This window comes from Anser anser (genome assembly GCF_964211835.1).
Source record: "Anser anser genome assembly, chromosome: 1".
NCBI lineage: Eukaryota > Metazoa > Chordata > Aves > Anseriformes > Anatidae > Anser > Anser anser.
Genome location: NC_139720.1, coordinates 23,805,804 through 23,833,801, shown reverse-complemented (window position 1 = coordinate 23,833,801; position 27,998 = coordinate 23,805,804). Strand labels below are relative to the sequence as shown.

General features: G+C 40.1%; 2 protein-coding genes across 2 annotated transcripts in view; one reads left to right on the top strand and one right to left on the bottom strand.

Annotated features, from left to right (window-relative positions):
* POT1 (protection of telomeres 1) overlaps window positions 1-27,998 on the bottom strand; it is a 629,477-nt gene that overhangs the window by 152,866 nt on the left and 448,613 nt on the right. The window lies entirely within an intron of this gene.
* On the top strand, window positions 32-27,989 carry LOC310888668 (ADP-ribosylation factor-like protein 8B). The gene is made up of 7 exons (XM_083815601.1): window positions 32-420; window positions 4,709-4,789; window positions 19,311-19,384; window positions 20,215-20,308; window positions 22,444-22,511; window positions 24,466-24,536; window positions 27,579-27,989. Exons 1-7 carry the CDS (start codon window positions 232-234, stop codon window positions 27,626-27,628), a joined length of 627 nt encoding a protein of 208 aa, XP_083671727.1. The 5' UTR covers window positions 32-231; the 3' UTR covers window positions 27,629-27,989.

Below are 27,998 nucleotides of genomic sequence, written 5' to 3'. Positions count from 1 at the left end.
ATCTCACGGCGGAGCCGCCCCGCTGCGGGCGGTCCCCGCCACCCCACCCGGCCGCCGCCTCCTCCCCGCCGAGCCCCCCACGGGGCTCCCCCGCCCCTGTCCGGGCCAAACCCCTCCCCTGGCTGCAGCAAGTGGCCGCGGGAGAAGGGCGGCGGCGGCGCCGCCATCACGAGAAGGCTCCCGCTCGCCTCCCCGCTCCCTTTTCCTTGCCGTCCCGACCCCGCCGCCTCCATGCCCAGCAGCGAGGCGGTGCCGCTGGGGCTGGGCGCCTGCCGCAGGTCGGGGGCGCTGGCCGGGATGCTGGCGCTGGTGGCGCGGCTGCTGGAGTGGCTGCGCTCGCTGTTCTGGAAGGAGGAGATGGAGCTCACCCTGGTGGGGCTGCAGTACTCGGGCAAGACCACGCTGCTCACCGTGCTGGCGGTACGCGGCCGCGGCCCGGCGGGGGCTGGGGGTGGGTTGGGGGGCGGCTGGAAGGCGGCAGCGCCCCGGGGCCGGGGGTCGCTGCGGGGCGGAGGAGGGGAGCGGGGTCTGGCGGCGTGCCCGGGGCTCGGCCCCTGCTTCGCTGCCCCCCGCAACAAGTTGGGGGGCTTTCCCCGAGCCGCCCCTCCCGGCGTGGGATGCCCCGGAGCCGGGGTGGTGGGTGGGGGCTGGCAGGAGCCCCGTGGGCCTTCGGCAGCCTGCAGGTTTCGCACCGGTTTCATAGGTGTGTGAAATCCTGCAAGGGACAGAAGGCAGATGTGTGCCGTGTCGTGACTGCGAAGTGTGGCCATCGCAAACAGAGCCCCTGGCAAGGCCTGTTGCCCGTCGTTGACAGTTCGTGTCGGTATATCCCCAAATAATTAGCAATACATTGTGCTTCCCCCAAGGCCTTAACTTCCCTTTCACTGAATTCACCCCATCCATCAGCTGCATCAAATAGTGTCTCCTGCAATCCCTCGATAGCTCCTTCCAGCATTCAAGTCTGATTCTGCCATTCCCCTCCTCTGGTGACAATGGCCTTGCTGTCTTGTTCGTCTCTGGCACTGACGTCTGCTCTGGTGTTTTCCATTTTGTCACCACGCTGAAATAACCTCCTCCTACCTGTTTGCTGTGCTGCCCACCCATCTGCACTTGGGTACATCCCAAAGCTTTCCTTTCCATCCAAAGCTTTCCTTTCCAACACAAACAAACATACATTAACTGTGATGAGTAGTAATCACGAAGCTTATCAGTGATACCCTTTTCTCTGAGGTGATCTACTGCTGTTAGGTGTATGGCAGCTTCGCCTGCCATAATTTAGGAGCTCCCATATGTTCATCAGTCCTCATCCTGAATAGCTCTTAGGTCAAGAATCAGAAGCAGGCTGGGAGGGGTAGGGCCTACAGTGAAGGAAACTGAGACAATGTATTGTCTCAATGTAATTTCAAATACCCTCTCAAAGGGTATTTGTTTTTTTTTCAGATGTGATTATGGATTAAAGGAAAGAAAGGAAACTGAATTACTGCGAGTGAAGAAGTTAAGACAGAGAATGATAAAAAGGAATGAGGTAGGGAGAGTGCAGCTAACAATGAAGATATGCTTTAAGGGATATCAGTCGATAAACAGAAAATTTTCTGAAACTTGTTTTCTAGTTAATTGTTAAGCACTTATGTGGGTCTCCATATTCTTAATATCCACAGGGAGCATTCATGTCCCAACAGCAGGCTTTGGTGAGGAAGGGAAAAAAGGCTTAATAAATGATATTTCTTCGTGTATTGATTTCATAGAGGGAGCAGAGGAAAACACAGCAGTTCAGAGACCTTAGTGCTCTAACAGTAGTGTGCAGTATTAGATTTAATGCTTGTAAAATGTTTGCCCACTCATTTGTGCTGCACCACCTGTGGAATGATGTCATGCCTCTCTTATGCTAACACAAATTTGATAGCACTCCTGTTGCTGCAGGCCTGGTTTTGTCAGCATACATCTCTCTTAAGAGTATTCTGCAAGGCATCCCTGTTTTCTGACTCGAGGAGTGTAATAGATGACTGTTTTTTTAGCTTTTGGATCTTTCATATTGGAGATCACGTGCACTGATAATTGCCAAAGAAGGCTAGTTGAAGAATCTGGGAGTAAACAATTTTGCATGAGGCAATGGATAGTAGTGTACTCTTGATTCCAGTTGATAAGAAGATGGCAAATAGATAGGGAACTCTGTGTACATTCGCATGCATGTGGCTACTATGTGACAAGATGAAAATAACCATTACGAAACATTGTATTCTTAAAATGCAAATGGCAACGGATTGTATAACCAAAGATAGGAAATAATTATTTTTCTCACTTTAGAATAGTATTCAGAGATCCTCTCTTACTAACACTGAATAAACATGCTTTGAGACAGTCTCCTCCCTGTTTGAGCCGTATTTAGTCCACTGTTACCAGTGGAAACCTTGGATAACTTCACTGCCTTTTACTATGGATATGCATGATGTGATGAAGTAGAATCTGGCCCATTGTTTTTGATATAGTAAGGGGTAATGACAGTATTCATTGTCAGTTCAATATTCATCAACATTTAAAAAGGACATTACAAACTTCTTAGCACTGGTTATTTTCATTTGTGTCAGGATGTAATCTCTTTTTTACTGAGGTATAACAATAAAATTGTTTGCACATCTTGAATATTGACGAAAATAGGCCATTTGTCATGTAAAACTTCCTTAGCAAGCAAAATTGAAGTTACTTTTTACTTTATGGTGCTTACAGCACTTGAAACAAAACACAGTAATTGGAGTTTGAGTTTGTGGACTAATATGAGCAAAAAATTCAACATACTAATTTTCTTCATTGTGTGGAGAAAATAAAGAATTGTAAACATAACACTTAGTTTGTAGCTTGTTCTGTTTAACCATAACTGAAAATTTTTAGAATAATAAAGACCATTAAAGGAGACATTAATATGTTGCATTCTATCCCCCAAACTACAGCAATTATGATTGCTTTTTGTTTTGATTTTTGTCTTCTAGTTTAGCATATTATGCATGGTGTATAATTTGCTAACAAAAATGGAGTGCTGACTTTCTATGAGTTTGCCTAAATGATAGCCTCCTGAGCTGGCTGTCTGGTTTTCCAGGCTTTCCTGTGCCTGAATAATGATATTACATTCCCAGTGTTCTAGCAAATTAGGCCAGTACCCGCTACAGCAGAGTGTTACTGATTGGTTTTGTCTTACTCTATCCAATTAAAAACTTCAGTCACTGCTGGGTGTGTGTATCTGTAGAAGACTACAGGTACATTTATCTTCCCTGTTTCTCCTTGCTGCTGATGTTGACAAGTCACTGAACCAAGGAAAGGGAAGAAAAAAGAGTCTTCCAGAAACAAAAGATGGGGAAAATGTACAGAATTTAGCAGTGAGGTTTCCCTAGGTAAAACTGAACAATAAATTGATGGATGTTATTTCTCGCCCAAAGGATCTAATTCCAAACCCCAAAATCATGCAAGAGGAGTGAATAGCTGTCAAAGGTTATACAGCGTTTTAAGTCTCAAATAAAAAAACCTTACTTTGTAAACACAAACTGGAGTTGCAGTACAAACTGTATTCTCACTCCGCCACAAACAGTGAAGAAAAAAGTTGCAGAAAGCGTATGGTGGCCAGCAACAGCACTAGGGATAGCTGGTGGTGGCGTGTGACTGGAGGCATGTTGCTGCTGTGGTGCACCTTGAAGCTCTGATCATCTGCTTCTGGAATGGGAGGGACCTGCTGGAGTGAGGTCCATATACCCATATTGTCTTTGGGGAGAAACAAAGAAAACCAACCAAGCAGGTCACATGGGTTGGTGAGGTTGAAGGGGTGAAGGGAATATGGGGCAGATAGAAGAAGGTACCACGCTCTTCCTTTCTGGGTGACTGGAAATCCAGGACTACTGTGTGCGTTGCAGAGAGTGCCTGGACCTCTGTGTAGAAAGAACTGTTAAGTACCCTTCTGCATACCTTAATGCACCACTCCTGGTGAGGCACAATACCTCATTAATGATGTCTTTTGAACAGGAAGAATGAATAATGAGTTACCTTCTTAGAACTGAGTTTCACCTTTTTCCTCAAAAGCTACCTTCTGTAGTTGGGTATATTTTTGTAAGGTTCCCATTGTTGTATTGACAAATGTCTGTCTCGTAGGAATACTTCTCATAACTAAGGAGGTAGAGGCAGGCATTCAGCACTTTGTTAAGTTTTATGGTGTGCTGAGTTAGTACTTTGAATTTTCCCATCTCAGTGGCATTTGTTTAGTTTCCCCAGTGGGTCTTCTCTGCTGTCACCTACTCAGAAGGAAAGGGACTGCATGAAGTTTTCTCCACGAGTACTCCTTCACCATTTGTTACATCTCATGTTAAATTGTTGGTAATAGTGGTGAGAAACTATAGGGAAAAATCCAAGTATAGTCAGTTTCATTGTATTTTGACAATGCTGCTTTCTGGCTTGCTCAAAGATCAAATGAGGAATTATCTGAAGTCTCGTGGTTTCCGGGATGATCTTTGTCACTGAGGAGAATAAAAGATCATTTAAAGGGACTGAAATGAACAGTTTTCCTTGGTGTGACAATGCATTAATTGAAGTGCTGGCTAATGCTCTTGTAGAAAATTAATGTGGTGTTTTACAGTGTTGTAAAATAAAAATTTTAGATTGCAAATGAGAGATGTATCTGCTGTGTATGGATTATTTTATAATATATGTAACCATTTTTTTTGTATTCTAGTCAGGGCAGTTCACAGAAGATATGATTCCTACAGTAGGATTCAATATGAGGAAAATAACAAAAGGAAACGTTACCATAAAGGTAGGTGTGCATGTTTGCATTAATACAGAATTGATAATTAAAAGAGAGTGATTGCAACTTATAATGAAAAGGTTTATAAAGTTTCTTTTAAGGTGATATAGAACCATTTACCTGTTTTCCTAGTTCAAAATATTTTTAAAGCATATAGCCATATATTTCTGTGTTACATTCACCTATTTGATTTCATGATATCCGTGCCAGGCAGAAGCTGGCACTATGTTTGATTAGAAAAGTCATGAAATTTGGAGATAATGAGGGAGCCAAATTGTCTCCTGCAGGTGCTTCTTTCTTCTGTCATCTTCCCCCCTTTTCACAACTCTTAAGTGTAATGTGAAGCAACTTTCCTCCTAAGCTATGCATTTCATTGGAGAGTATAGTTTAGTTCACATCGTATTAGCTATCCAGAAACAGAACATCTAATCTAAGTCAGTTGTCACGGCAGCATCTCTTAGGCCTATAGAGAGGTATAGATGCCACCAGTTTGGTTGTGATTCATGCCATAAGCATCAAAATAGAAATCACTAGCATTAACACTCTCTCTTGTTGCTTGATTATGAAGGAAGCTTGGTTGATTAGTTTAGATCAAATTCATAACTTTCATGTAAAATTAGGTGAAGAGAATGTAGTTTTTTTTTTCTTTGCCTTGACTTTTCCATTCTTTTCCTTCATTTTCTTTCCTTTCTTGCTTAGTTCTAAATATGTCCTTTTCCCTCTGGATTGGTATGACTCTACCTAGGAAGGATTTTCTGAAAACACCCATAATGTAAAAATAAGCAGTTGTTAACTGGCTACCCACTCACTTTAAACCATGAGCAGCTAAAGGGTGGTAAAAGGGATAATTGATTTCTGTTGCTTGGAAGATGTTCAAGCTGAAGGAAAATAATAATCCAAAACCTAAAATGGCTATAGGGGTATAGATATTGTGACTTTCTGTCTCTGGTCTTAGTATCTTGGTATGCTTTTTCAACACCTCATGACTGTAGCGCCTTCAGCTGAGCACTTTAACTGAGTATCTAATTCTATGATATAAGCTTGTAGAATAATCACTAGGTTTCTCTACAACCATGTGTATAAGTGCCTAATAAGATCATCTTTTGAAATCTATTGAAATGGAAAGTGTAATGTCACCCAGCTATTTCCTCTCAGCACTCCAAGACTCTTTCCCATATACCCTCTTGAAATTCACATCAGGTTTGGCTGAATTAAAAACTCTTAACGTTACCCATGATTTGGGCTGATTTTAATTTCCCATGAAATTTTGGCAGAATACCAAAAAGAAATGATAGTAAGTACCTTAAAACTAGGTCTACAGTAAAGATTGGAAAAGCTTAAAAGTAAAATGGAGTAAAAATATAAATATAAAATGGAGTGAAAGTAAAATGAAGGAGAATCATTATTGCCTTATAAGCTCAGTTTTGTGACTTTGTGGACGATAATTACGGTAAGTATCTGATCAGAGTCTCCTTTGGCAGAGAATCTGATCTTACTTTTATCACAGAACAGGTAAGCAAGAAGACAAAGTAGAATCGTAGAAGCATTTTTAATTCAAGCATTTCCTGCAAAATAAATGATTGATAGAAGCCTAAATTTTTTTTCCAGTATAGATGGTGCTTGTATGTTTGTGAGTTTAAAAAAAAACAACAAACTGTCATGTGATGAGCACTGCAAAGTCAATGCAGAGTGGCCAAACTCTTTGAAGTAAAAAGTGTGTCGTCACAGAACACAAAAACTTCGGTGGAGAAATTTTTTTCTGTAGGGAATCCTTTTCTGTAACTTTGAACAACCATATTTTGTGTGATGGCAGAGATGATGTTCAATTTAATGTTTTAAAATAAATACAAATGATTATACCTTTATCATATTTTTACTAAAATACATTGTAGCACAAAAAGCATACACAGCAGGAGTTGAAAGAAGGAAACTTCTGAAATTTTGAGAGAAAACCTTCAAAAGATTTTTCATTTTGGTTTCTCCTGTAAATTGTAAATGGAAGATGTTATTTCATTGTGCATTCTGTTTTAATTCTTATGAAAACGCTATGTTTGAAACTATTGAAAAAACATATACAGAATTTCATCCAGAAGTTTAACTTCTGGTCTTGGCCTTTTTTCACCTATGTTTACAGTATACACAAGATCATCCAAGCTGTCCCTCATCTCTTCTGGTTCATATCTGTGGCCAGCTCTGCTTGTACTAGTGCTTACATTACAAGTAAGGGAAGGCTGGTAAGGGGGAATCTCGATTTACAGGAGCATCTACTTTATTGCAGTAATGAGAAGGTGTACTGACTGGTGGACAGCTGTTTCCTCTTTTTCCTTGCTATGGAGTTTCATAGAATCATAGAATGCTCTGAGTTGGAGCCCAGCTCCTGGCTCCACACAGGACCACCCAAAAACTAAACCATATGTCTTTTATCCAAATGCTTCTTGAGCTCTGGCAGGCTTGGTGCTGTGACCACTGCCCTGGGGAGCCTGTCCCAGTGCCCGACCACCCTCTGGGTGCAGAACCTTTCCCTAACACCCAGCCTGACCCTCCCCTGTCCCAGCTCCATGCCGTTCCCTCGGGTCCTGTCGCTGTCCCCAGAGAGCAGAGCTCAGCGCCTGCCCCTCCGCTCCCCTCGTGAGGGAGCTGCAGGCCGCCATGAGGCCTCCCCTCAGCCTGCTCTGCTCTGGGCTGAGCAAACCAAGGGACCTCAGCCATTCCTCATATGTCTTCCCGTCTAAACCAAAAACTATATTCGTAGCATTCCTTTGGACACTTGCTAGTGGCCTCTTTATATTGTGGCACCCAGAACTGCACACAGTACTTGAGGTGAGGCTGCACCAGTGCAAATGGGAGTGGGACAGTCATTTCCCTCAACCAGCTAGCAATATTGTGCTTGATGCACCCCAGGATATGGTTGGCCCTTTTGGCTTGCCAGGACACACTGTTGACCAATATTCAGCTTGCCGTCAAACAGAACCCCCAGATCCCTTTCTTTGGGGCTGCTTTCCAGCCTCTTATCCCCCGTCTGTATGTAGACCCATCTACATGTGCAACTTCATATTGTTGGTGATTGCCCAGCACTCTAATTTGTCAAGATCTATATGCAAGGCCTCCCTACTTTAGAGGGAGTCAGCAGTTCCTTCTAATTTACTATAATCTGCAAACTTAATTAGTATGCATTCTAGTCCTGCATCCAGGTCATTTATGAAAACATTAAAGAGAACTGGCCCTAAAATGGAGCCCTGTGGAACCCCAGTAGTCACTGGCCACCAGCCTGATGTAACCACATTTATTAAAACCCTTTAAGCCCAACATGTCAGCCACTTGTTCACCCATCACGTTATGTATTTATCTAGCTGTATGCTGGACATTTTGTTTAGAAGGATACTGTGAGAAACGGTCTGGAAAGCTTTGCTAAATTCCATAAAGATTATGTCAGCTGGTTTCCCTTGGTCAACTAGGTAGGTGACCTTATCATAAAAGGAAATTATGTTCGTTAAACAGGGCTTTCTGTTTGTGAACTTGTGTTGGCTGTACTGTTTTTCCACTGTCTTCACAATCATTGTCTTCTCATCAAACATGATCCCCTCTTCCACTGATATGCTTTTTTGTGCCTCATCCCATTGCATATACAAAGGCCAAACTGTAAACATCTAATTTCTCAAAGTACCTTCTCATACCAATTCAAGAGGAAGCAGCAAATGTCTAGGAGTGGATGTCAGTGAATGAAAGAAAGTAGAATTCTAGTCTTGAATGCCTCTGTTAAATGTGTCTTAACAGCCATCACTACTGCTGAGCAAGTGTTGAATTCTGCTGTAGAAGGAACATACTTGAACTCAACAGCAGAACAGTAGTATGGCACATTCCTGTTTATTTTCTCTACAAGAGAATGCCTTTTTTATCAAAATCAGAACTGAATATTTTTAAAATTGGCTCCAAATTCTGCTTTCCAAACAGAATCTTTCATGTAGAGTGAGGTGAAATCAACCCCATTTTCCAAAAAGTCACAAAATAACCTTTTATCACATCTGCTTTTCTGCCTGTGTTACCACTTCTAAACCTCCCAATGATGTTCCTCACACTGGGGACAAATCAGATTTCCCTTCTGGGAAACCTAAGAGGGAATCAGGTGAGGATGGTGGAGACTAAAGGTCAGATTTTACAGTCAGTTTAAGTAGCTCATGACGAGAGGCCTTACGTTCCACTTTGAGCCTGGTCATGTACCCTAGCACCCCTTTTCTATCACAGTAATTATCACATGGCAAAGCAGTAAACAGAACAGCCAGTTGATCTAACTGAATGTAACCTCTTTAAAACAAAACAAAACTAAAAACGATCCTACTAGTTTATGCCTGGTCAAATTACCTAAGTAATGTGATCCCCCAAAGAGTTGCATGATTGGTGGTGCCACCCCAATGTAGGAAAGCAGGGTACAGGCACATGCATTTTGAGGGCAGCTTAGATGGATTGACTTAGTTGCAAGACTGCATATTTAGAGCATTGAATGTGGACAGGAAGAAAGCAGTCCTTCCACTTCTGAGAAAAAATAAGTTTTCCTTAAGTTAAAATTAAGCTTTTCATCCTTCAGCCCTGATAGCTACAAACTTTTAAGTACAGCTAACACAGCATGTGGCTAGGGGGCTGCCAGAATTATGTGTTCACACATAGGCTGACTGTGGGTTTGGAAAAATGTGGCAATATTTTTTTAAATAAAAGTTTAATGCGATATTGTTAGGATTTACAAACTTTGAATGGTTTTAAGCTTTTCTAATCCTCATGATTAATTCATTATTCATATTAGTTATGAAAGAGAATTTATGAAGTGAATAGCCACCAGTACCAGAACAGTCTGATTGATGCACTAATGTTATAGATTTTCTCCTCAAAGATTCTACTTATTATACACAAATGAACATGCACTAGCTGGGATAGTAACTCAAGACAGTGTATTTAGAACATCGGAGGTACTGCCTTGCAGGTGCGTGTGAATCCTAACGCCATCCCATGCATTCTTGGCCTCTTAAAACTCAATGGCAGATGTGTAGGAGAACTAAAGCAGTGACAATTCTGATTAGTACTGTGATATGAAGCGGCAGGATATGAAGCAGCAGGCTTACAAACCAAAGCTATTTGTTTCTGTTTTAGTCAAACTGTCTTAAGTTTTCACTTATTCAAAGGAGTGAATAATAAATAAGTCTAAGTAGCCTAAGTCAAATAAATAAGTCTAATAAATAAGTCTAAGTAGTCTAAGTCAAATAAGTCTAAGTAGCCAAACCCCGGGCTGTGGCACCAGTCCTGCAACCATCTGTTGATTTGCCAGATTCAATTGGCTGTGCTGCCCAATTTATCCAGGAGAGGATACTCTCTATTTTATTTATTCCTAAACATCCAGTTTATATAATTCTCATTGCATCTGCCTTGCCACAAGACTGATGAAAGAAGTCCGTGGATGACACAGTCAATAAAAAAGTTACCTCATTCAACCATGAATAATCCATAAGAGATTATGGATAGGATAAATAATCTATAAGAGTATGAATTGCCTTTCAGTTCCACTGTTTTATGTCTTTTGACTAGAAACAATAAGCCATGATTTGATGTTTGTGTATAGAAAACAGAAGGACAGTTGGAGTGCTATAGTGGTGCTGCTACCAAATTGTCAGACATGGAAGAAAAGGAGAAAGCTGTTGATGGTTCATTCAACTAGACAAACAAAAGTATTTTACAAGTAAACAGAGTCCTCAAAATGAAGTGTGTTTTGAATTAGGATGGTTCAAGTACGTGAAGAAAGTTTGTAGTAGAATTGTTTACACAGTTGTTTATCAAGGTTAGCTTCATGCAGGGATGAGGTATGTGGGTTTCTGTGTAAAAATGCCTTGTTTTACACTTTGTTCTCAAAAAGCATGTTATATGAAAAGTTTTACAATATAGTTGATAGAAAGTTTGCAATATAGTGTGGTAAGAATAAGAGGATAATACTAATATTATTAGTAAGTTTACTAGATTTGAAAACAGTACTTAGTTTGGAAACCAATATGCACGGAAAATAATGTATCCCAACAAATTCTAGTGGTCTCTCTGCTACAACAGTGTATAGTGAAAATAAGTATTTTGGGAGAATATGGTTCATATATAGGTGCTTATTTCCTTGAAAGCCTGTCAAGAAGTACTTAAAAGTCAATATTCCCGCATTTAAATAAACTGTTAAAATCTTACCATCTAATTGCTAGATAAAGCTTCCAAAATTACTTTACTGTGAGAAGAAATGACATTGTTTGTTGATAAGCTGATGACTGGAAAATGCTGAGGGGGATGCCTCTTGCTCATTCTTCAATGAACAGTTTGCATCATAGTTAGCAAGGAATTTGAGTGAAATTTTGTTTAACCTTTCACAACAAAGCAGGTTATTTTTCTCAAGCATAGAAATAGTGTGATATCCAACTATCAGCGGCTATTAGAATTCTTGGATAATGCATTATTTTACTAAACCTGTAAAGTCCTTCAAGCATGTCAGGAGCAATCTTCATATTAAGCAGAAAGGTCCTGCATCTAACCTTTTTCGAAGGTCTAAGGGGACACTGTATGACAGAATAAATTAAACTTAATATAAGAATGAGGCTGAGAAACTGTCTGGGTCAAAAAGTCATCAAGGGAAAAAATGGCGTTCCAGAAGGCTAAGATTGATCACTTCAGGGAAAGAAAGCTACAATGCCAACAAGTAGGTGATACTAATCTTTCATCTGTTTTTTGCCATATTTTCAGTCAGGTCACTAAAAAGGAAATACTGTGCTTGAGCAGCATCGTTGTCTGGTTTCCTGGCTACAGTTCTATCTCTAGATTCCATACAATTCCAGAAGACAGCAAAAACTAAGGACCCTGCAGTGTACTTTCTTACTATTTTGGCAGTCTTTTCCAGAAGTCAGCAGATTTATTCTCGTATTTAGACCGTAATCCTAGAATGTAGAAGTATGGCCACTGACATACCTGTGTATAATAGTATTTATCTGAACCACGCTGAAAGAAAAACACTGATTTATGCAGGTCTAAAGAATAGAAAAGTGCCAATTTCATTTTGTCTTTAATGTGGCTCATGTGGTTGAGCGTGATGAGAATTGTAAAGCTGTTAGCTTTAACCATGTATTGTCAAACTTCAGCATATCAATTTCATAAATTCAGCATATCAATGTATTTCATAAAACCTGTCACCTACAATTACCAAAAAGCAGGTGAGGAAAAGAGAAAAGATTATACCAGGCACCATTTGGAATCCAAGCAAGAAGCTTTATGGATTTTGAGGCTGTGGTTGAGGTATTAAATTACAGGATGATTTCCAGCATCAAAATACCTGATGTACTGCAGTCTAGGGATCTCTTAAGACTGTTTTGATGAAGGTTATAATGAAACTGATAGCTATCACTTTTTTTTTTTTCCTGACAAAATTTCTATGACAGAAGTAATTTGAGGGTTTAATTCCAAACAAGTTTTGTTGTTTGCTGAGTGATTTGATTCTGTGGGATTGCTCTATTTCTGGATTAGCTCAGTATTAGTAGTACTTTTGGTTTGGTGAGATTTACTGTTCAATAAGCTAGAGAGTAGCTAAAACATTTCTTTTGACATACCAAATTTTGAGAGGCTCAGAAGGCATACATCACTAGCTGTTGCTTTAAATGATTGTGAAGCTCCAACTAATCAGGCTTTGATTCTCACAGTGGTTGTCTTAGAATAATTTCAGATATGAAAAAGAAGTAACACATGAAATGCATATACACATGCAAAAGAGCAACTTATTTTCCTTGCTGTTTCACTTTGTTTTAAGCTTACCCTCTTAAAATCGCACCACCAGCCAGTGCCTGCAACCCCACTGACTATTTGCAGGCTGGAAGGAACTGGAGCTGCAGAGGTTGGGCTGCAGTCACTCCAGCTGTCACCACTAGAGGCCAGCGCCCTTCCATGGGAACTGCAGCCTGGGCAAGTGCAGGCAAATGAGCTGGAGGGCAAAGCCAAGCTTCTTGCTACTTGCTGTTTGCTCTCATACAACGGAGGAGGAGAATTCCAGCTCTATGTGTTCCTCTCCAGCTTCCTTCATTGCTGCATTCCTTCCTCCTCTAAAGAGCAGAGTTTCCAAGTTTCCAAACATCCACAGAGAAACATAATCCTCTTGCTTTTTAATGCTTCATCCTACTATTCAGCAACAATGAAAAATATCTTATCTGCTATGTCACCATCTCACATCATGCTGCAGTAGAAGCCTGTGTGTGTACAGCTGGTATAGCTCCAGCAGTTTTTCTGCAAGTACTGGCCATTCCATGTGGTTCGTGTCCCTTTGAAAAGGCCATGCCATATCTGGGCTGATGTCAAATCAAAATGTGGTTATTTCTATACAGAATAGTTTTTGTGGGATGTCCCAGTGAGTTATGACAGTTTTATGTCAGAGGAAAAGCTGAACTAAGAGCTGAGATCCACATCAGGGAGTCCAGTTGGTAGCGATGTACCCTGGAGTCAGTTTAATGTCTTCCTTAGGGATCTGGATGATGGGACAGAGTTTGCAGATGCTACCAAACTGAGCAGAGTGGTAGATTCACCAGGTGGTTGGCTTGTCATTTAGATAGATCTCAACAGGCTGGAGAAGTAAGCTGACAGGAACTTCATGTGGTTCAGCAAGGGGAAACACCAAGTCTGCTCCTGGAAAGGAACAACCCCAGGCACCAGTACGTGTGGGGGGCCACCAAGCTGGTCTTGACTTTTTAAAATTTGACATCTTTTCTGTAGACTGATGGTTAAAACTAGTACAGGAGCCTCGCTGACTCTGAGGATAGGGCAGTAAATATTCCCAAAGTTGTACATAAATTGCTTCTGCTACTACATGCTGGTTTAAGATCTGCAACACTGAAGATTCATACTAAGTGAACTGCTCGAGAGCTTTTCCTCCTCTGTCTCTCCCTGGTTATCTGTTTTGCATCAGTACATTTGGTTCCCTGTGTCCGAATGTAGCATTTTGAACTTGTGCTTGTTAAATTTCAGCAGTTTTATTTCAGACTGTCCCTCTAATTGGTCCAGATAATTTAGGATTCTGATCTTCTCTTCGTATCCATTCCCAGCTTGAAGTTATCTGCAACTTATTTAAACGTATGTCCTATTCGACCATCCTGCTGGGACACCAGGGGACCATAAATGCTGCCTCTGATTAGCTCTCTCCTCAGCAGCTTTGTCTCATTGATAAATGCCAAGAATCTGTCAGGATTGCTCAGACCTGAGAAGTAGAGGGCAAGAGGGGACACGTGAGGAGAGTGCCAGGCAGCTGCTCTGGGGGTTAAATCTGACATGGGAGAACGTCCTTTTGTTGTTTGTCTGACAATATTGGAGTATGTTTTCCCAGTATACACACTGTTGTGCATCCTACTAGCTTTTGCTGTTGAACAAATACTCATTTTGCTTTCATGGTTATATGTTCTTCAAGGACAAGCAAAATTAATAATCACTACAGGAGTTATTGATCAGCCCTTTTGAGCTAGCAGTGTCCTTGCCTCTGGTCTCCTTGCTGTCAGTCTTCCAAATGCAAGTTCTCCTTACAGCTTACAACTTCTGTGTACCAGTCTTCACCAGAATATCTAGGATTTTGGTGTCTGGAGACTGATTCATGATAATGGGAAGAGTGTGTGCACAGGATCACGTGTGATCACCCAACTTTGGGGCTTTCTTCTTGAGGGAAGATACAACACTGAGGCTAGGAAGGATTGGCTCTTTGGATTTAGGGGTGTGTTACATCTTGGCTAAGGATCTTATCTCTAAATCTGGGCTCCTTGGTGGTATCCTGCCCTCGAACACAGTGCAGATGTAAGCAGCACTAGATTCAGAAAATGGTTGCTGAGAACAGACTTTGCTTTTATGTCCTGCTTAAAATCCAGCTGTTGATCCTTTGGACATTCTACCTTGTGTCTCTGATAGAATGGCAGAAATACTCTCATCACTGAGAAATACTCTCTCCTACTAAAATGCCTCTGAGCTTGTTTTCAGGAGTTGAAGTTGCTCAGCCATTTTGTGTTGCAAATCTAAGTTTGTTTCCAGTTCTTCAGTGAAAGTATTATGATTAAATTAAATAATTATAAACTGTGTGAAGTGTTCTTATAGTATTTTTTCTGCCTGATGTAACTAAAAATAAAATGTCTAATTGCAAAAATGTTTAAGAGCTGGGCTTTATCACCAGTGAGGGGTGACAACAGGGTTCTTTCACAGACCAAGACTGATTTCAAGGAACACAGTGTTCGGGGAAGTATTGCCTGCAGAAAATGTAGCCACGACTTTTTTATTTAAAAGTTTAAGGTTGTTTGTTTAACTCTTTTTATTCTTCCCTTTATTAGATAAGAAAGGTGAATGTTACTGGAGGAAGAATCCAGTCTAGAGGAGGTGACTGTTCAGGGTTTGTCTCCCCTAGCCCTAGCCAGGTAAAAAGGAGGAAGCCAGCCTGAGCCGGTTGGCTAAACTCAGAGGAAAGCAGTGGGTGCATTGCAGGTATGGCTCACCTGATAGAGGAGATGGCAGATGCCATCGTTTTCCGCTTTAGGTGCCCTCAGGGCTCCCTCTGTAATCACAGGAAGATGCTATTAACGTGGGTTACATGCCTACATTTTAGGTGGCTGAAATTGTGGGAAACGAATCCCGTGCTATCCAGTTATTCCCTGTCCTTCCACATTGCATTGTCTTTGAATGCTACATGCTTGCTGTGTATGTGTGAGCTCTTAAGTCACGTGTCAGTGTACATGGACTTGTCTGTGTACAACATGTTTTCAGGTGTTGCTGATGCTACCTTATTCTGCCCAAATATTTTTCTGTGTTTAGAATCTCCTTACCTATTTGTTCAGGTTAGGTTCTTTGGCTGATACTTTCTGAGTACTTCCAACTAGAAAGATGTATTTCTGCATTCAGGTGCTTGTAGAGTCAGTTTCAGCTAGCAAATTAAGATGCTTGAATGTAAACAGCTTTATGCCTGCCTTGAGGTTTAAGCTCCTTTAATAGTGAGAGGAGCTCTAGTTGGTACCGACAACCTCAGGGCGTAATGCTGTCATCCTAAAGAAGACATTGCTTTGGGTCAGCTGAACAGCTGTCAGACCATAGTGAGATCTTGGGTACTGAGCCCACGCATCGACATACAGACACAGATGTGTCATGGTACACCTCTCTATCAGAAGGTAAATCCCATCCAGCATGTCTGAAAAACAAAAGCCATGAAAAACTGACAGCTAGAAAATACTACTTCTCTCTTCCTGCAACTTTCTCATTAACTGTCAAACCCTCCCACAATATAAGCTAATTAAAAGAAGCGCAACTAGAGTGTTAATGAGCCTTTCTGTCACTGAAAGCTTTTGCAAACCTTTGAACGTATGCCACAACTGCATTTTTGCTCAGCTGTCATGATACACGTCTGCAAAAGAAAAAGGGTTCTTCCTTAAACATAGCTGGTGGCTGCAGTCTTAGGAGGGAGCCTTAGAGCCACATGAAGTATGGAAGCTGAACAAGAGACATACCCAGAGAGATTCTTGTTTGAGACGAATTTGACTGAACAGGTAAGTATAAGCACTATGATGAATGATGATTCCAACGCGCAGGGATAAATCTAGTTTACAAATTAAAACATTGCATTACGTTATGGGAGCATGGACCTTCAAGCCTGGTAAGAATTACTATTCCACAGGAGTAGACAGGGCCAGATAAAATAGCGATTTATAAAATGCGGTAGAACTAAGGTGTGTGCCTCTGAGATTTAGCCTAAACAGCAACTCCTTGAGATTTTGATCTCCTCTGAGGCAATCGCACTGGATATCAAATAAACTCTTTCTCTGTTTAGTTTGGTCATTCTGTAGGCATTGTCTGATTCTTAACATCAGCTGGTCTAAGGATAAAGCTACCTATTAAATATTGTGAAAATTAGATTCCTGAGGGCCCAACAAAAGCCACAGGAGCAACTTGAAATCCAGTCTTTTAAAAATCACGTAGACAAAATTAACTTTTCTTTTTACAGCTTACTTGATGTTCTGTTAAGATCTAGTCTCCCACCTCTCCCAGTTCACACACAGAACATTTCACCTGTGTGTTAAATACTGGGGTACAAAAGTAAGTGATGTACAAAACATGCAGGGCTCATGCACGAAAACATCTGTGATGCTAACACATCTCCCCTTTCCTTCCTGAGTGCCCCTTATTGTTACACTGTTCTCTCTGTTCAGTCATTTACAATGAAAATGGTTTGAGGCAGAGATTTGTGTTTGGAATAAAGTAGCTAACACTGTTACTGGCTATTCTACAGAGTAAAGACTATTAGGAAGTTAGTACTTGCACCATTTTAATTTCATAAGCAAGGAGGAGAGGGATTTTTTATCAGTGTATTTTCTTTCCTTAGTTAACATAATTATAACTTAATATATTGATATAAAATGGATTCCAAAGTGCTATTAGAAACACCTAATCTCCCTTGTGTCCTTCGTGTTGTACTTTAATGAATAGCTGTAAGCCCTATTAGGGAAACTGACTGGAAATGACTTATCTTCCCATTGCTTCAAGGTGACTCTTTCTCCTAATGACAGTAACACTTGTTCTGTAGTGCAATTTAATATAGTATAGATGCAATATATTATCAAACAAGGACAAACCCAGTATTTTGCTATCTTATATTTATTTTGTGATTAGTCCAGGCCACATCATCTTGTAGATTTTTCTGGCTACCAGGAATAATGGCTATCAGCCTTCAAAAATCTCATCTTACTACTGGCCTGCCCTGTCCTCTTTCCCCCTTCTTTCCTCTCTGATCTACCAAGAAAGTAATATGGTTTCTTTCTCCAGACACACAGATGTGCACCAGATGGCTACTGATAGTTTCAAGGTCCTGATGAGTTATTGGAATAATTAGTGTTGGTGTGAGATTTGTCATCTAACTATAATATTGAACTGTGTAGTCTTCTCTTTCAAGCTTTAAAAATAAAAGGTGTATTTTATTAAGACTTCTGAAACAGCACCTCAAATGTCAGTGCAGATAATAACTGATACCCAGTTCATGTTCAGAATTTCACTCAACTCTCTTTAATGTGTAGAATTCTTAATCCTATAAAGGGGATCAAAGGCAATCTACATTTAAGTAGTATACTAATTTTATGCTAGGAGGAATGGTAAGATATCAATCATGGAATGATTGTAATGGTGATTTGGGGAATATTTCTTTCCAAAATATGAACCTAAGTTGTTGAAAATGATAGAGAAATTTATACATAAAGATGATTTATGGACTGTGAAATAAAAAATACAGCCCACGTTACTTTAAAAAGTCCTTATCCCAAGGGTATATTGTCTGTTTTGTGCAAGCCTTTACTGCCACAGCAGCTTTAACGTATTTGTATTTAGGAAGTATAAATACGAAAACAATTCTTAAGAAAATTTAGAAGGCATAAATTTTTGCTTCTGTGCATGCTATTTCCAAATTCAGTTTGTGCTGTAATGGATATTCCTCCTAGTTTAGGTGTATGGAATATACTGCTCTGATAGTTAAATCGGATTGAAATAAGGAATTTTTGCCCTTGACATAGAAACAAATCCAATCCTTTTATTTTTTGGTATTCATCAATACTTTAAAGATTGTACACAACTTGTACACAACTGTCTTTGGATGTAGCTGCAACAGCTGCATCGTCATGCAGCCCTTGCCTGTGTGATTTAGATCCTTTCCCTGTTTTTTTTTGATCTTGGAAACCGTTCTGAAGATGTTTATTCTCATCCACCAAAAATAGAGATTTTTTTTTTTTGCAAGCACAGCAGAATAAGTTCCTCCTTCACAGAAAAATGATGGGGTAGCCCTTTGATGATAAGGAATTCAGTGGGATAGTTCAGGACTAATAGGATGTGTAAGTATTTGCAGGATTGGAGTTTATAGAATACCAGGAAGAATTTGAGCTTCCCTTCCTTAAGATTCACTGATTAATCACTTCAGGCCTACCTTACGGTACTGTTTCCTTTTTGGTTCGAATCAGCAAAACCATGTATTTTAAATCACGTTTAATGAACAAATGGGAAAGCTGTGGAGGTAGTGGGGTTCCCTAGCATATATCGTCCTTTACGTGGATTCACTCTACTCTCTGACCAACTGTTTATCAGTATCCTTTATTCCACTGAAGGCTTGATGCATTCTTGTCTCAGGTCTCCCTAGCCCCATAAAAAATTCAACTCCATAGCTGTTTTCATTCAAATAAGCTATTCTCTGTGGGTAGACTGTGTATTTGCACAATTCACTTGGCTATCTGAGTTAGACTTCTCTTGCAGTTAGAGGAAAAGGCTAGAGGTGTCCAAGTGGGCATTTGGAGCTGTTACGGTCACAGGACTGACTTGCCCATTGACTGGAATGGGCTGAGAAGACCAGTCTCTGAGGACAATTACTTTAAGAACTGCCTACATTTAGGCAGAGTAAATACAACCTGCATGCTGCTTGTAAGAGTTGTTTTGTTGGTGCTGTGTACTTAAAAAAGTTTTGGGGTTGGTGTGTTTTTACCTTTTCCAGGTATGGGACATTGGAGGGCAACCAAGGTTTCGAAGCATGTGGGAACGCTATTGCAGAGGAGTCAATGCAGTTGTGTAAGTTTTCTTGTGTATGCCTATATAAAACATAACTTAAAATATATATTATTAATATAGATATGCTTTTCCTCCTTTCCATCTCAATTACTTACCCCTTTCTTAATGACGCTGCTTTTCTCTTATAGTCAAATGTTTAGCTGAACTTGGTGATAATATGAAAACAAAGAGTAAGCATAAGATATGCAGCAGTGTTCTTTTCAGAACCTGATTGCTGTAGCAGCAGAAAGCAGAATTCAAGAAAAAATTACGTGGCTTGTAACAGTGAGTTACTTAACTTACCATATTAAAATGTCTTGTTTTGACTTCACTGGCATCTGGATGAAAGGTATTACGTTACGCAGCTGGCAGAAAATTGTTTCCTATGCTTGCAATATTCTTGTTGTTTCCTAGCACTATATGTAGATATAATTATATTTAGTAGTGTCCATTCTTTCCATCCATTTGCCTATTACTCTTCAATATCTTGATGATGTTGGATTTTCCTACTGCAAAAAAATCCTTCTGATAGAAACAGTTGCTTCTAGAAGAGTCTTTAAAGATGTTTAGATCTGTCAAACCATTCAGTAAGAGGACCCAGCACAATACAAGGAATGTTTTTTATGTTTCCCACATGCCAGCTATGTAAGTAAGTGCATTTTCCAGGCCATTTGTCCCCACAGCCCATATTTAATTCTGTGTCTTCCTGTGTTAATAAATGCAAGGTTTATACAGTTAGGAGAGTTTTAATGGTGTTGTCAATGTGAACACATTTGTCACATTTCAGAAGTTTTAATGCAAGTTTCTGTAAGTAGTGGACAATATCATAAATAACTATTTTCCCATTGCAGTTACATGGTGGATGCAGCAGACTTAGAAAAAGTAGAAGCTTCAAAGAATGAGCTACACAGTTTGATAGATAAACCACAATTGCATGGAATTCCAGTAAGTATTTTCATTTCTGTGGTTCTTACCTGAATGTAGACTGTGTAGTCTTAAATCCTCATGAATGGATTCTCTTGGACTCTTGAAAATACTAGTGTAAGTGTAATGCAGTTTTAATACGCCAAGCTCTCTTAAAAAAAAAAAAGTAACATTTTTCACACGACTCAGCATCTTATCAGTGCTGCAGTGTGTTTGTACATTTTCTAGTCTAAAGGTCAGAATAGATTTGGAACAAATTCATTTTCACATGTGGCATTATCAGATAATAATTATTTCCAGACAGTCCCCTTGTTGGCTGGGTTTAAACCACTGACCTAGATATGTTTGTGGCAGTATCTTAAGACATATGAGATTTGTCTTTCTGAAGGTTGGCAGATGCTAACATCAAGTAGTCACCTCTGCTTCCAGAGATTGTGGAGGAACTTGACTCTTTCTCTTGACTTTCTTTTTAGCTTTTCAAATTAAAAAATGTATGGAAAAAGTACAAAAATACTTTGGTTCTCAAGTAAGAGGTGTCAAAGAATAGTATATCCTGCTGAAATTCTAGTCAGGAATTACAAAGTTGGAGACTGATGTTCAGTTAAATGTAATCTGCTATTTGAGACCTAGTATGAGTCAATCTGATAAGCGCTGATCTTTGGTGATGGCATCTCCAAATGAGTTTTTATCTTTGATCATAAGAACAAGTAATGCTACATACAAATCAGGGAGAAGTTACTAATTAGACTTTATGGATCTTGTTTTGCCCATTTATGCAAGCAAGTATTTGGATACTCAGCCAGTGCAAATGCTTCAAGTCAGATGCAGATAAGTAGACAGAAAATCAACAGAGTCCCCATCAAATCACTGTGAAAATAAAATTAGGCAAATGCATCCATCTCAGAGGAGAATTTTTCAAGTGATTTTCCATTTTTATTACAAGTTTTGCTATTATTATTGCATTTTTATATGTTACTTACATATTGAACAAATCCTACAGAAATGTACTGTCAGACCAGTCATGGACAGTGACATTGTCTTTCTATTTTACTATCTGCACATTCTGTTTTACTTCTCACTGCCCCTTCCTTGACAGGGTAGGTCTCTAATATCTCCAGAAGTACTTAATTAAGCTCCTTTGCTTTTACATGTTATTATACCATATTTCATTTGCCCAGCCTGACCAGCACAGTAATTTCCAAGATGCAGTAATGTATTTTTACTTATTTTTATTTCATAGGTAGTAGCTAGTTTGAACTTCCTCCAATTTATTCTATTTAGGCTTTGACATTATAGATTTTAAGGTACCTTTTTTAATCTGAGAGTGCAAGTAATGAGTTTTTGTGTGTTCCAATTGCATGGAAAATAACGGAACAATCCTGACTTTGACTTGGAGTTGCAACGCATCTGGAAAACAATAATGCAATCATAATTAGAAAAGCCTTTGTTGCTTACTTTATCTTAGAATGTGCTCAAACCATTCATCTGACCTTAATTTATACTTGAGGTCTTAAGTATTGTGTATTGTATAGGAAATTTAAGTCCCAGCATCTCTTTGGTAGATTTACTGCATTTCTCAGACTTAATTCCTAATGGCTGCCCTCTGTGGTTTTTTTTTTTTTTTTTTTTTTTTACCATGGTTGCTCAAAATGGGTAGGGAAAGGAATCAGTCATTTAATTTGGGTGGGTTGTGGTTGGGGTGCCCTGGTTTACCTACATTAAGAAGCAGGGAAGCAGAACTGTGGAGTGAATCATGTGGTCTTGAGGACCCAGCATTTACTTCTTGGGGCCTTACTTCTGATGAACAATCTGGTCCTGTGGATTGAATGACCGTTGGTGGCTGGAGTGCACTGGTGCATGCTCCCTTACAAGTTTAGTCTCATACTAAAGGGATCCACGTCTGGAACTTCTGATACTGATACACTCAGAGACGATTGGACAGGTTCAGTTTTCAAAGGATGTGTACCCAGCACCAGGCCCTGACTGGAAGGGGTATTTCCAGGCTGCTCACGCAGACATTGGTCGTTTTGAATATGTCAGTTACTGCATTCTAAATATTTGGTTTTGAGATCCAAAATAATGCCAGCAGGTGGCTAAAGACAAAAATAAACTTCTACTGCCCCTGGATTAACATAAATATGAATTATTTCTTTCAGGTGTTAGTCCTTGGAAATAAAAGAGACCTCCCAGGTGCACTGGATGAAAAGCAGTTAATTGAGAAATTGTAAGTAGCTGGGCTGCGTAAAAAGCTGAAATGCTGTGAAATGCGGTATGTAAGAGAAAGTCATTGGTAGTCTATGGCAATAGCTAGCTATAACAGATTTCATTTTACATTCTCAGATGCTCCACTTCGAGTTCTGCTGGCAGTTGAAGTAGCAATCTAGGCTGATAACTGACTGCAGGAGATTTGAACTTCTCTTGATTATTATTTCGGTTGTGTAAAGTTGTTCCAGATAATCCTGTTTTCCCGTCACTGAAGATAAAACTGGTAGATAGTAATAGGCTCACTTACACTTCTCCAAGTACTTTGTAGTGGCAGTTTAGTGCTTGAATGGCATTACAACAGAACCTTTCAAACTATTGTCTGTAAATTTAAGCAATTTGGATATTTTTGGCATGTATCCAAAGCATATATTTATGTATAACTGAAACTAACTTAAACTGTTGCATTGTAAGGGTAATTTTAAATGAAATACACAATTTTGTAAAAATGAGTGGTATAGCAATAACTTTGCAGAACAGGTTTCTGTATCTCAGATCACATCATTTTAATCAGTAGGAAGTGAAGCGAAGCTTGCGGTATAAAAGGATGGTCCAAAGGCCAAGCAACTAAACTGAGGCTTAGGAATCACAGAATCACATAAAGGTTGGAAGGGACCTCTGGAAATCATCTGATCCAAGACCCCTGCTTAAGCAAGCAGGGCCTCCTAGAGCCTGTTATCCAGGATCATGTCCAGATGGCGTTTGAGTATCTCCAAGGAGGGAGACTATGCAGCCTCTCTGGGCAACCTGCTCCAGTGCTCGGTTACTCTTAGAGTAAAACAGTGTTTCCTGATGTTCAGACAGAACCTCTTGTGCTTCAGTTTGTGTCCATTGACTTGTACTGTCACTGGGCACCACTTCATATTATTTATAGCCTTCCTTTAGATATTTGTACACATTGATAAATCTCCACCTGACAACCCCCCAGGCCTTGTCTTCAGGGTGAACGGCCTGTGCTCTCTCAGCCTTTCCTCACAGGAGAGATGCTCCAGTCCCTAAATCATCTTCATGGCCATTTGTTGGACCCTCTCCAATATGTCTATGTCTCTCTCGTACTGGGGAGCCCGGAACTGGACGCAGTGCTCCAGGTTTGGCCTCACCAGGGCTGTGTAGAGGGAAGGGATCACCTTCCCTGACCTGCTGGCAACACTCCTCGTAATGCAGCCCACGATACCATTGGCTTTCTTTGTGGCAAGGGCACATTGCTGGCTCTTTTTCAACTTGGTGTCCACCAGGTCCCCCAAGTCCTTTTCTGCAAAGCTTAAGACTTCCCTTCTCAGTGCTTCTACTTCCCATCTGTTCTAGGAGCATCATCTGTTTCTTGCATGTTTCTGTGACTTGTGTGAGGATAAACAAATGAAAAATAGCAAAGTGTTCAAAAATGCTGAGGGGGAATAGGGAAATTCTTGTAACGAAACAAGTAAATTAAGAAGCAGTGTCTTCCTAACTGTAGAAGTATCCTTTCAGTAGGAAACGTATCTGATATCTTTGTGTATGATATAATAAGCGTCTTGAATATTAATGCTGAGTACTGTTGTTTGACTGCAAGATTTAATAGATCTAAAAACACTGAATTCTAATTCGAAAGAGTAGAAGGTGAATGCTAATACAAAGTACTGTTATTCAGTTCCCAGTACAGAATTTTATTGTCAGCTTATGGATTTCTGCTTTTTTATTATTCACTACTATATAGACTTAATGAGCAATTCGAATGTTTGAAATGACTTTATAACCTTAAAATCTTTAATTTAAAAAACTTTTTTAATGTCATAGCATATTTTAAAAATTGAGTATCTGAGGTTAGAATTTAACCCACTGAATAAAAAGCAGGAAATATGTAATTTAATGGCAATTTCTGTTGTCAGTTTTTGTGAAGTTATAACACCACGTAATGATTTTTTGTTGTTGTTCTGTAGAAACCTTTCAGCTATTCAAGACAGAGAAATCTGTTGCTATTCTATTTCTTGTAAAGAGAAGGATAACATCGGTAAGCTTCTTTTTCTTATGGCATCGTCAGTGTATACTTTGGATCAGATGTTTTAAAACATTAATGAGATTTGAATACCTAGCTCCAACATATAACTGAAAATCTCAAATTACTTTGAAAGATTTTGCTTCAAATGGTATTACTTCAATAGAATTGCTTTTAATACAGAATTATGTATAATTTAAAAATCACTCCTAGAGTGACCTCAGTTGCACAAGAACTTATAAAATTAGTTTGGCAGGGGCCTTGGAAAAGTGTGTCTAAAAACCAGACTACCTGAATCCTTCACAAAAACAGTGTTACTTTTTCAAAAAAAAAAAAAAAGTAACTGGTATGAAGGCCTTCCAGTTTTTATTTATATTTAATAAATTTTGATAAGTGTTCCTGTTCATGATTTTACTTTTTAATCAGGTCTTACATGCATGTCACTAGTGCTTTTGTCCTACTGGAGACACCCTGAATTTATCCTAAAGTTTGAGGACCTATAAATGCCTCATGAAGTTGTCTCCCATTTAGCTCTCCTTCTTTTTGCCCTTCTCTCTTTTTCTCTCCTGTTTTTTTTCTCTCCATTTCCCCATCCCTTTCCTCTGTCATGCTCTCCCCTTCCCTGCCCCGGGTACCCCGTGGAGAAAGCTGAGCTCCTCAGGGCCCCAGAGGTGAGCGGGAGGGAAGGTGGGCCAGGCCAGCGCTGCCGGTGGGGTGAAGCACAGGCTGTGCCAGCAGCAGCACTTGGCTGGGGACATGCTGCCTCTGTGCCACCCTTCTTCCCCGCACACTGCTAAGACAGGTGGTGCTGGTTGGGAGGGATGCAGCCTGGGTAGATATTTATAGCTGCTTCTTGAGGAAACCAGGCTTGTCGGAAGAGTTATGCAGCTCTGTAGGGCTCAGCTGAGTGAGAGACAGTGGGAGTGGAAATGGGAGGAAAGCCAGTTTCTCCCAGCAGCAGGGGAAACTTTCATCACAGGCAGGGAGAACCAGGTAGTGGAGGTAGTGAGGAGACTGCTATGACACCCGGGCTTCAGAGAGTTGGGAAGATTTCAGCTGAGTGCTTGTCAGGAACTTGTTAGGCAGTGTCAGGCAGGACATTCATATATTCTATTGGAAATGGTGTACAGGGTTTGGGTAAGTTGGTTCAAAAGGTCTAGTTTTGCTGAAGTTTGGTATGCAGCCATTATTTCTGAGTGAAGGAAGGACACAGAATGCACTGTTAAACTTGGGAAGAATAGGCTTAGGGATATAAAGACAGAGGAAGACTGCGTAGTCCGGACTATCTGCATAAGTCAGGGGCAGATTGAGGTGGACACAGGCCTCAGCTAGCACTGAAATGAAGAAAGTAGAATACAGGGAAAGCAAGTTTGAAGACTGCCGGTGAAGGACTCTGGAAGCTGGTTGGCTTCAGAAATTGCATGGCTCCGAGTTAAGTAAGAACTTGTTTGTTCAAAACTCAGAAAATATTCCTCAACTACATAAGTACCATCTTGTCTGTCAGGTTTTATAAATGTGGCATTTGATCCTCATCAAATCAGCAAGGCTGCAGTGGAGGATCTCAAAGTGGTATTGTAATTAGACACTGTAATAATCAGCATCATTTCTGGAAGGATCCTGGAGAAAGTAGGTTTTAATCCTGGCTCATTTCTATGAATGGTCTGGAGTAAAAAAGCATGCAGTAAAATGTGTGCTAGAGTTTGCAGATGAGAAAATAATGAAAAGGATCACTGATACAGAACAGTGTAGATCATCTACTTGTGGTAGTCCTGAGGGTAGAGATGAAAAGTACTCAAGTCCTGGTTGAGAATCAGTCAAGTATCTTCCGATGTAGCACTGTGCTTAGAAAGGCTGACCTGGTTGCTGAATACGTGCACTAAGGAATAACAAATGGGACTAGATGGTGTATATTGTGTGTTCAGAACTGTGCGAGCATCACTGGAGCACCGTGTTTGAATGACCATATTTTTTATGTGCCATATTTTGAAGAACACCTGGAGAAACTGAAAGCAAGAGCAAGAACCTGGGGAGATCAAAGGACTGGCAAATACCAATGATGAAAAACTGTCATGAAAATATATTTAGCTTATTAAAGTGATGAAACTACTAGGCTGTTAGGGAGAAGAGTGGGAGCTGTCCTCTTTGTCTGCATTTTTGATTGATGTCAATGCAGTTGAACGAGAGAGTCATTTTTCAGTGCAAACTGCAACCTAACTAGCGGGTCTCATCAAGGGGCGTAGGTGTAAGGCTGCCAGCTTCTGGGTACTGAGAGACTGTGAAAGATTAGTATACAGTTATTAGCTTTGGATACCGTGGGATGCTTTTGTCTGCAATCTCTGTACCTAAGCTGGTCTGCCAGGTTATTCCTGGAGTGATGTCTTGAACTTTGCACAGATGCGACAACAAATTTAAATTTGAGGGCTACAGTTGTTGCTGCCCCCTGACACTCTTCCTTCTTCCCTGACAGATGTTACTGCCTTGAGGCAAAAGCATCTAATCTGCTCATGAATCAGTTTGTAAACTGCTGCGGTTTTCAGCCCAGTGCAGGAGGTTGTGTCAGGAGGGGGACCAATTTCAGCTATCAAATTCTACTCCACTGTTCCGTGTCTTTCAGAGACCTTGGACTCCTACAATCTACCTAAATGGCTTCTTAATGTCTTGTCAGATGCTTACCCTTCTCTTTTCTTCTGGTCATGTATTTCTGCCTTTGTTCTCATACTACATTTCATTCCAGTCGGGTTTTTATAGTACATTTTATGGTCATCTTAAATCTTTGCTTTTCCAATAGTTCTTCATCTGTGGCATAGAGAACTTGATGTCAGTCATCATATTTCAGGAGTGTAAAATGCACATAACTTAGAAACAAACAAAAAGCAACAGAAACAGAACCCTGGAGTCTTAAGTGCTGAATTTTTAATTAGGTGTGAGTGAAGATCTGTGTTTTCTGGATTTTGTTTGTTTGTTTTTATTTGTATTAACCTGCTGGTGCTCTGTTGTCCCTTTACATTCTGCAAACAGGCTGTTGAGTTTTTCATTTTGTTTTATCTGTCCTGGCAGACATAACATTGCAATGGCTTATTCAGCACTCCAAATCAAGACACTGTTGAAGAAAACTTGCTGAAGATAACTCTTCTTTCCCAATCACTTTCCCAATCTCCTGTCAGCTATATACAACTGAAAAGATGAAGAATGCAACTGCATACTACCAGGACTCACTTTGATCATATTTGTTAACAGAAATAAAACTGAATTATAGCTTGTCTCTCCATTTTGGTTCTTTTTTTTTTTTTTTTTTTTTTTAATCCAGATATTTGTCTGCCTAGATGAAATTCCTGAACGCCTTAATACAAGACTGAAAGAAATCAGTACTTTTTTGGGCTGTAATGTTTGAGTTTATGCATGTGAATTGTCAAATACTTAGTATTTTTTTCTAATTTGAAACAGAATAAACTGCACAGTGGAAACAGATATGACTGT